Source organism: Capsicum annuum, chromosome 5 (assembly GCF_002878395.1).
Source record: "Capsicum annuum cultivar UCD-10X-F1 chromosome 5, UCD10Xv1.1, whole genome shotgun sequence".
Classification (NCBI taxonomy): Eukaryota; Viridiplantae; Streptophyta; class Magnoliopsida; order Solanales; family Solanaceae; genus Capsicum; species Capsicum annuum.
The window spans coordinates 37,930,608-37,940,868 of record NC_061115.1 but is presented as its reverse complement, the minus strand read 5'-3'; the positions used below and the strand labels follow the sequence as shown (position 1 = coordinate 37,940,868).

Here is a 10,261-nt window from a genome sequence, read left to right as displayed (position 1 = left end):
TTCTGGCATTTCCTTTGTGCGGTCTCAAGCCAATTTTATCAAAGAGGCTATGCAGATTTCACTTTTTGAAGCGATTTTTTCTTCGTCAGAAAAAATATTGCCATCCACAATATCCAACATAGTCCCTGCAAATGCTTGTGTTATCCATTTCCTTAAGTCGAGATTTTCTTTGCATATCTCTTCATCCATTGGACTTCTTCTGGCCAAAATCTTCATCAACATGATGCCATAACTATAAATATCACCACTAGTGGACACTATTGTCACGACCCAATTTCTCGTGTCATGATGGCACCTACTATAACCCACTAGTAGGCAAGTCAAACTCATGGTCTGAAATGGCTAGTAATGGATTACCCAAAGAGATAAAGGAAGGAATGTGGAATAGATGTAACAAAATACCAAATATATAATATAGTCTCAAAACCTGGTGATATTAGTACAAGAGCTTCTACATAACAAGATTTCAAAGGGAAGTACAAATGAATATACTGATACAACACATCTTTGAATAAAACATAGAGACTAGTCTAGTACATAAGAGGGAGAAAAGTAATACTCTTAACGCCAGGAGCTCACCCTATGTCTCCGAACTATGGCTGCTCCGCACGATGCACATATCAACGGTGACACCCGTACTATAATTTGCAGGCTGCAGAAGTGTAGTATGAGTACCAAATACGTGGTACTAGGTAGGCAACTACCGATTGAGCTCCAAAGATGAAGCAGATATACATAGCATATAAATAGAATGGAAAACTACACCTAAATGTCTAGCAACCACATATGACAGCCAATGAGATAATGAGGAAAAACTATCCTAATCATATCCAAGAGACTAACATCGTAAGACTAAGGAAGTAATAAGAATGCACTATCTTATTCTAGCTATAGTTAGGAATCTCAACACTATACCGTATATAACTGGCCAATATACAAAGTAAGAGCAGAAGGAAGATATATATATATATATATATATATATATATATGAATGAATATACAATCTGAATTAATGAAAGGAAGGGATATACGGTAACACCATAACTATATATAGCTAAGTATGCATATACACATATATATAAAAAAAAAGATCTAAACAAAGTACAGCCAAAATCATCAGACTGGCTATTTAAGACCTCTTAACCATAGCAGAAGCTAGTGTTAGAATTCTCAGGGTCCTAATCCATATATCAAATCATCAAATGATCATGCAGAATAATATAATCATAAGATAGAAGAGGCCAAAATCATATCTCAAGTCTCGATACCAAATATATGACCAATCTATCATAAACTAGCTAAAATAATGATCATCACAATGATAATAACAATATCAATAACACCGCGAGTAATCGGCTATTCTGGACAATCCAATACCTAGTTGAGTCAATCACGTACCCCCATCTTCCTAGGCTCAGAAGGTTCAATCAACATACAACACACCACAAGGCATAGTCATCACCCATACCTATGCAACCCCCCATATGGGTTGATAGATATAGGCGCATACTGGTTATAGGTGATGTGCATGCCAAGATGAATGTAACAGAATTTACATAATGTATTAATAGCCAGAATCAAACCGGTCATAATATATAAGCAATACCCAGAATTGAATTGGTCATAATATAAGCAAGACTCGAAATTGAATAGATCATAAATATCATCAAGACTCAGAATTGAACTGGTCGTAATTATCATCAAGACTCATAATTGAACCGGTCATAAATATCATCAAGACTCGAAATTAAACCGATCATAAATATCATCAAGACTCAGAATTGAACCGATCATAAATATCATCAAGACTTAAAACTTAATGGGTCATAAATATCATCAAGACTTAGAATTGAACTGGTCATAATATATTCAATGCCCTCAATATAATCAACATAGTCCACATCATCAACAAATGCACATATAACATCAATATTAAAGTCTGTCATCGGGTTTTACCCAAAATTCATATCATTTATACCTCCATCATTCCTACGTACCATATCGGAGAGATGTGTATATTAATAAGTAATAGGTGTACGTTCTTAAGCCGTGACTAAAAGAGTATAAATCTGAAAATCCATTGCCCGAGCTAAACTTCGAGACTAAATTATTATAAAAGTTAGAAAGAGTCAGAATCTCCCACGACAGGAGTAAATAGTACTATCAAAGTCATGGATCGGAATACACTTCAGTCAAATCTTTAAAACATCATTATTAATCTCTTTATATATAAGTTATTCATTAAGACAAACAAATATTATGAAAGAACCCGTTTGTAAGGTAGAAAGTGGGATTTAACCCTTCTTAGAACAAACAGTTATAAGATTACAATCATAATTGGAATCATATCAATCACCGACGCAATGATCATTATTGTCACAAATCTATGCATTTCATCACCAGTATTCAAATAATAGAATCATAAGCATTAATATATCAATAAGCTACAATCACATCCTTTACAAAGATAAGCACTTCCTTGATGTCCAACCGATATCATAACATGGCCTTTGGCCCCATAGTGAGTTTGAAATATTTACAACATCATAATCACGACCTTCAACCCACATAAATATTTGGAACCCATATCAATAATCATGTCTATAAATCGTCTCATCTCTATCATCCATAACGTATTTATGGCGCATAACATATCAATAAACATCTCATGTCTATAGGTCATATATCATAATCAGAGGAAAAATCATCACCATTCATCAAGTCATAAAGTAGCCTTATACTAAAGGTCACAACTAGAAATTACCCCTATTGCAATGAATCTTTTGGCAATGATTCCAAAAGCATTGCTATAGAGCATCTATTGCAATGATTCCAACCGTTATCAAAAAAAATTATTCTAGTAGAATTATTTTATGCTATAAGTGTTGCTATTACTAGGTATGCATTGCAATAGGGTGCCTTATAGCAACGGTTGCTTGAATCATTGCCATAAAGTCACCTATGACAACACTTTTATTGACAAAAAAGGCTATTGTATCGATTGTGTGATTTATTCCCTCCTAATTTTTACTCGATCTCATATTACCACCAAAAATTAAAAAAATACATAATAATAATTAAATAAATATATAAAAAAAATTAAATAAATATATAAGAAAACTTTCAGTGGAACCAGCATTACTACGCTACACCACCAGTACTCTCCGATCGAGTGACAATCGCCACTAGTACTACACCACAATCGCCACCAGTACTACACCACAATCGCCACCAGTACTCACCACAATCACCGCCGGTACTATGCTCCGACCTCAATCGCCACCGATACTATGCTTCGACCATAAAATCGACCACTATTACATTCTCCGACCATAAATCGACCACTAGTGTGTGTTCCGACCATAAATCGACCACCAATGTGTGCTACGACGATAAATCAACCATCAGTGCATGCTCAGACCACAAATCAGCTTCTCCATTGCTCTGACAACCACTTCGATTTGAACTCTCAAATTTGCACTTCCATTGCACTTTAATTTTCGAGCAAATTTGGTTTTTTATTTAATTTGGTGATTGTAAGGTAATTTTGACCTAATTTTAGCTCTCCACTGCTTCACTTTGATTGCTGACTTAACACTCTGTTTACCGTATTGCAGTGTATGGATCAATTGTTTTGTTTTTGTTACTACTTTGGAGACTTATAGTTTGTTAACCCACAATTCCCTGAAATTAACCCACAATTCCCTGAAGCACAAAGAAGACAGTGGAGAAGAAGAACCTATAGGTCAGCACTACTAAACACTAAGACATCACAATATGTGCTTATGTCAAGTATATTTATGGATATCCAATTATGGACGGAGGTTAGAAATTTTGGCATATCCCATGAGAGCTTCAACAAAGATGATATGATTGTATAATTGCTAGCTAATTGATTGATGAATGTGATTACTAAGGAAGTTGGTAGTGGCTAACTAGTTGATTAATTTGAGGGGTTTATATTATTAGTATAAATTTCAAAGTTAGGGACAATTGCATCTAAAGTAGTTGAAGTACTGGTCAAGGGATGCGAATTATCCTATTATAAGTATGACATGGTGTTTAGCTTTTTTAATAACATGAAGAGCGTTCCCTGCAAAAATAATTAAACTAGTGCATATGAAGTTCTGCTAACGTTTTCCAATTAATTAGAGAACAAAATTATTGGTACAGAAAGTTTGATATTTATTTCTCCCAATGGATATCTGAATTTTAACATTTTCTCTGTGCTTTTTCTCATTTATTTTTGGGACTGGGTTGCATATACCATTGAAGGGAACAGGACATCAAGCTACTTATTCTGCTAAAAAGAGTCTTTACTTAATTATAGTTTCAGTTCCAGTGAGTATATGTTTCGTCTTCTGTTATTTGTTTGTGGTTTGAGATTAATTGATTAACATATGTTGCAAGTATGGTGATACACATTTTGATAGATGAGTTATAAAGCATACACTAAATGTTTATACTACAGGACTTGCCTACGCATGAATGCAAAAACATAGAATCTGCTCTTTCATCTTTGGCCACTTTCTGTTTTTCTCTACTTTGCTTGATTTAGCATTTTGTTAACCTACTAATTGATGACAATTTCCTGGAAGGTGTTGTTCATATTTTGAATTGTCTTGAACAATCTTTTGAAGCAAATCGATGGCACATGTGGGAGATTCGAGTTAAGTGATGATTTCTTCTAATAACTTTGAGAATTAGCTAGCCATTGTTTCAATGCAAGACCATAGATTTTAGGGATCTGTCAATAATAGTCTGTCAATAATAGCTTCCAAATTTTGAAAGCGATTTCCCCTAAAGCAAATACATAATGATCCAATGTCTCTCCTCTTGGCTTCGTGTACATGTACACTAATAGAACATTTGAACCCAAACCTCGGGAACATTCCTGTACTACCTCTTGTTGGTCCTGGGGGATAGAGAGGGCTAAGACCTGTAGGAGTTCATTTCTACTACAAGAATATTTCTGTATTTGAGATTTAGGAAAATTCTATCGGATACAGCCTCTCTACTTCACTTGAGGTAGTGGTATGATCTGCGTACACTCTCCCTCCCCAGACCCCACTATGTGGGAATACACTGGGTATGTTGTTAGTGAGATTTGGGGAAATATTTCTTACGAGAATGTCCACAAGAGCTGCGCGTTAAAATGTAAATTGCAGCCAAATGTTGACATAAATTATTATTTTCTATTTAATTTCATATCCTTCCATGGATTTTGGCCTATTGGGATTGAGATGCAGCTCAACGAGTCCTTTATAAAACTCATCCAGATCCTTAAAATTCATTGCCTTTACTACATGAAACTACTCTAGAGTCTGCTGCCCCAAGTGTGTTTCCCTATACATGTTTCTTGTCATGGATTTTTGGGCCCGGAACCCATTGACTGGTTCTACTGAACAGCAAATATGAACTTTGATCAATTTGGAACTAATGAATCTATTGTCATTGTGACTTCATAAAAAAATAAATCTGGTGTCATTGTGAGTTGTTATGTTGGATTGTCGTTATCTCACGTTTAAGAAGAGATTCACCATTATGCAATTTCCCTCGTCTTTCTATGTGTTGAATAGCAGAAACAACCTCTCTACCTTCCCAAGATAGGAGTAAGGTTGCATACACACCACCCTCTAGACTTCACTTATGACTAATGAGACTACACTAGGTATATTATTGTTATTTGTGTTTCTATGTGTTTAATTTTCCCTATAAATTGTTTCATAACATGACTTTTGCCCTGTCATTTGTAAGTTGCATATAAGAAGGTTGCATATAGGATGCCAAATATGTAAGGTGTCACTAACTCAAGACAAAAGTAGGTAAAGCTCTTTGGAATTCTCGAATCTGTCACTCATTTTGTATTTTTATTTGCATTTGAAACAAGGGATGTCTTTATATTAAATAGGTATTACAGAAAGTTGACGCAAAATGTTCAGTCATTTGTATCTTTGTACTATATTTGTGTACAAAGATTTGTACTCTATTTGTGTACAAAGCTTAATCATAGTACCAGGATCTGACAAGAAAACCTCATGAGTTTAATCTGTTTTAGCACATTCTCAATCAAGGTGATAAGTTTCTCTTTTTTAATCTGCTTTACTTTGGCCTTTTATCTTTTATCTCAATCAAGGTTCCATTGTTTAAGAATATAATCTAAAATTACTTATTAGTGTTTACTATAACAACAACAACAAACCCAGTGTATTCCCACTTTGTGGGGTCTGGGGGGGGTAAGATGTACGCAGTCCATACCTCTACCTCTGATGAAGTAGAAAGGCTGTTTCCGAAAGACCCCCGGCTCAAGTTACGAGATATCAAACAAACACATAGTACAGCACAGAAGCAGATGACATAACATAGATACTGCAGCCATAAGGAATATAAAACAGAGTAAAGCAGGAATGCAGGAATATAAAGCAGAGGAAAGCACACAGATTCGTAACAAACATAGAACACGGAACACGGAACAGAACATTGAATACGGAATCATACCAGGAATACACCCCCACCAATTACCTCCCTACATTAGCGACCCGAACAGGCCCTAATCCTCTGCCGTAATTCGCGTCTTCCAGACCTTCCTATCTAGGGTCATGTCCTCGGTAAGCTGTAACTGTTCCATGTCCCGCCTAATCACCTCACCCCAGTACTTCTTCGGTCTACCCCTACCCCGTCTAAAACCATCCAACGCTAGCCTCTCACACCTACGGACCGGGGCATCCATGCCCCTCCTCTTCACGTGTCCGAACCATCTCAATCGTGCTTCCCGCATCTTACACTCCACTGAAGTCACCCCAACCTTCTCCCGGATAGTCTCATTCCGAGCTCTATCCCTTCGGGTCAGTCCACACATCCAGCGCAACATCCGCATTTCTGCCACCTTCATTCTTTGGGTGTGGGAGTTCTTAACTGGCCAACACTCCGCTCCACACAGATTCTTAGTGTTTACTATGATTAAGTTTTTTTTGTTCCATCAAATGTTTGCTTGGTTTTAGTTGAATTAGGTTATGGCATAATGAGAAGCTCAAAAAGAACTCATCGCCTAGGTAGTAGTCGAAGTAGCAGCTGCTACTGCTTAAGTAGTTGTGCAGAAAGTTAACTTAGCCTAAGAGTTTAATATGTTTGCTGACATGGATTAGGAAATTGATTATGTCAATGTTGTCTGGTGGTATGATTTAAAAGTACCATTAGGCCTTTTTGGTGGGCACAAATCTCTTATCTTTTGTAGACAGCCTCCTCCCTCCCCTTGAAGGCCTAAAGACTGACCCCTTCCCAATCTAACACACCAAAAAAAGAGAAAGAATAGAAAATAAATAGTAAAAAGGTAGTCAAAGGGAAGAGATACTAGTAGAAGGGGAAAAAGGCAGAAAGTAAAAAATCTCCCAGGAAAGAAGATTTCATTATGCACTGAAGAGTTCTTCTTTGCTCAAGTAATGCACTTTTTCTCCTAAGATTTTGATGCTGTAACTTTTGATAGGTTGGGACTATCTCTACAAATGGACTAAGAAAAATTGGTGATCTAATTGTCAGGGCTATGGAGAGAGTAGGCAAGGAGGGAGTCATTACTATTCAAGTTAGTAATTCTATTGTCCATCTATCTATGTATGCCCTATGCGGAGATTGTATGCGTCTTTTGGTCACTATGGTCCTAACTTACTTATATGAGCTTTAAAATGTGTGTCCAAAATTAGGAAGCTTCAAGTTTCGATATACTCTTGGGATGTGGGTGGAACTAAAATAGATGATATTTTTTTCGACTTTTCCTAATTGAGACCTGATCAATTTTAGTAGCTATGTAGGAGAATTTGGGCTAGATATCGAGCATATGGATTTTGATAAATTATTTTATTGCTCGGTAACTTCTTGTCATAGTCTAATATGTATCCATTTGGTATATTTTGACTAATTTGTGGCAGACTTGGTATTATGAAGATGTGTAACTAACTCATTTCTACTATCACACAGGACGGGAGGACGGGAAGACACTGGAAAATCATTTGGAAGTTGTTGAAGGGATGAAGTTGGATAGGGGTTACATATCACCATACTTCATCACAAATCAAAAGAATCAGAAATGTGTATGGTTTTGGTTTGCTAATCTTAGTTAAGCTCGCACATATGTTGTGTCGAGGCTTTTTCATATGTTTCATCATTCTCCTTTTTGTTTAAACTCACTATGCTCCTGCTATGTCTGGCAAGAACTCGACGACCCACTAATTCTTATTCAGGAGAAAAAGATCCCAAGCGTTAATATTGTTGTGAGAGCATTAGAGTTAGCTCTGAAGGTAATTCTCTTCCTCTTTTGTTTGATCAGTAAAGGATAACTAATCCTCTTTCTGAGATTATTAATTTGATTTCTATGAGATTGGCCATGAGCTGTCTATATTACTCTTACTTCATCTATGCAGAGACAAAAGCCCCTCTTAATTGTGGTTGAAGATATGGACAGTGAAGCACTTGCTACTCTTATTTTGAACAAGCTTTGTGCTGATGGAATCAAGGTATGTTGCTAATATATTTTCTCTGTTGTCTGTTGTTTAACTTCTCAGTTCGGTGATTATATATTATTGGTGAATGTTTACAGGTTTGCGCCATCAAAGCATCGGGCTTTGGCGAAAACAGGAAAGCCAATTTGCAAGATCTCGCTATTTTAACTGGAGGCCAAGTGAGAACTATTCTATTGTGCTCATGTATAAGATAGTTGATGCTTGTCTCAATGAACAGAACCAATGTCTCTTCTGTTGTATGGTAGGTCGTAACAGAAGAGCTTGGACTGAGCATTGAAAATGTGGAGTTCGAGATACTGGGAACTTGTAAAAAGGTAGTTTTGTTGTGCCATTTGGCTGTAGTAGGTTCTCCTTTTGTATATTTCTATTCTCTTTTGAAAGTGTAAGTGCCTGAGAATTTTGCACTATGTAATTCTTGTTTGGGATTTCTAGTGAGTATTGTTGAGGGATTTTATCTTGTTTCCTACTGTTTTAGTCTACTCATGCTTTTTTTTCTTAGGTGACTATCTCCAAGGATGATATTGTCATTCTTGATGGTGCTGGTCAGAAGAAGTCCATAGAGGAACGATGTGAACAGGTTTTATCTTGCTTCCTTTTGCACCAATATCGATACAAAAAGTGCACTTCAGCATGGGGTTGACATATAACCGTGCTCTTTGTATTTGTAGATTAAATCAGCCATTGAATTGAGCACATCTGACTATGACAAGGAGAAGTTGCAGGAAAGACTAGCTAAGATTTCAGAGGCTGTTGTTGAAATGCATGCTTAAGGGATCATTCAGAACTTTTTGTAAACTTATGTCAACTCTTGAATTGTGAAATTATATTGTATATTTGCTTTTTGTATAGGTTGGATATTTTGCATTACGATTAGTTGATTAATGTAGTCCTATGTGATTTATTTTTCACTTGAAAAAGAAGAATAATGCTTTTAAATGGTGATAGGCTTGTGGAAGTGGATATCGAAAAGAACTGGATATTGAAAAGAACGCGGACAATTCTGCATTGATTAGTTTTGTCTTTTTTATATATTTTTCAACTTTAAGGTTACCTTCATTTTCATTATTATATTCATATTTTGTTTGACTTGAAAAAAAGTAGAATATTCTTGAATGGCGATACGCTTGTGAAAGTAGATATCGACAAGAGTTTGGACAATTACGTATTCATTCTGTTTTTCTTTCTATAGAAGTTCATATTTTTATTTCATGCAATTTTACCTACGGTTATTCTTCATTTTCACTATGATGTTAATGTTTATAGTTCACTTAAAAGAAGAAAATGCTCTAAAAGGCTTGTGGAAGTGGATATTGACAAAAGTTAATTATACATTAATTTATTCTTTCTTTCTATTTTTTAACTAATGAATAAAAATGTAATAATATGTGTATTGTCTTATTTCTATCTCTATATAGGATTCCTCTTAAGTTCAATTTTTATATGAACTTATAATTATTATATGTCCATAATTTCTTTTTATTCAAATGAATAACTTCGTAGTTGAAAATTTGCTAATTACTAATTATAATTGTAATTAAATTAAGCTTTTTAATTTATAATTGATTTTTTAGATAACTAACTTATTTTCATTAATCACCTGTAAAGCAATACAAAGCAGCCAACATCCATCATTATCTAAATAAATTTTAATAATTGAAATATATTCATTATTTGGTCTTTATTATGTTTAACTTTTTAAGACTACCAATAAAAATGTATGACATGAAATTTGAAAAATAAAGGAACAT

The 10,261-nt window shown here is 35.2% G+C and overlaps 1 protein-coding gene across 21 annotated transcripts; it reads left to right on the top strand.

Annotated features, from left to right (window-relative positions):
* The first annotated feature begins 3,006 nt into the window (after positions 1–3,006).
* Positions 3,007–9,523, top strand: LOC107850929 (chaperonin CPN60, mitochondrial). Of its 21 annotated transcripts, none has more exons than XM_016695782.2 (10): positions 3,121–3,541; positions 3,618–3,745; positions 7,484–7,579; positions 7,980–8,084; positions 8,206–8,291; positions 8,415–8,507; positions 8,591–8,671; positions 8,759–8,827; positions 9,013–9,090; positions 9,182–9,523. In XM_016695782.2, exons 6-10 carry the CDS (start codon positions 8,448–8,450, stop codon positions 9,281–9,283), a joined length of 390 nt encoding a protein of 129 aa, XP_016551268.1. In that variant the 5' UTR covers positions 3,121–3,541; positions 3,618–3,745; positions 7,484–7,579; positions 7,980–8,084; positions 8,206–8,291; positions 8,415–8,447; the 3' UTR covers positions 9,284–9,523. The 21 variants fall into 21 exon arrangements, with proteins under 21 accessions (XP_016551255.1, XP_016551268.1, XP_016551267.1 ...); XM_016695781.2 differs by having other exon boundaries at positions 7,972–8,084; XM_016695783.2 differs by lacking the exon at positions 7,484–7,579 and adding an exon at positions 4,599–4,669 and having other exon boundaries at positions 7,972–8,084.
* Positions 9,524–10,261: the final 738 nt, after the last annotated feature.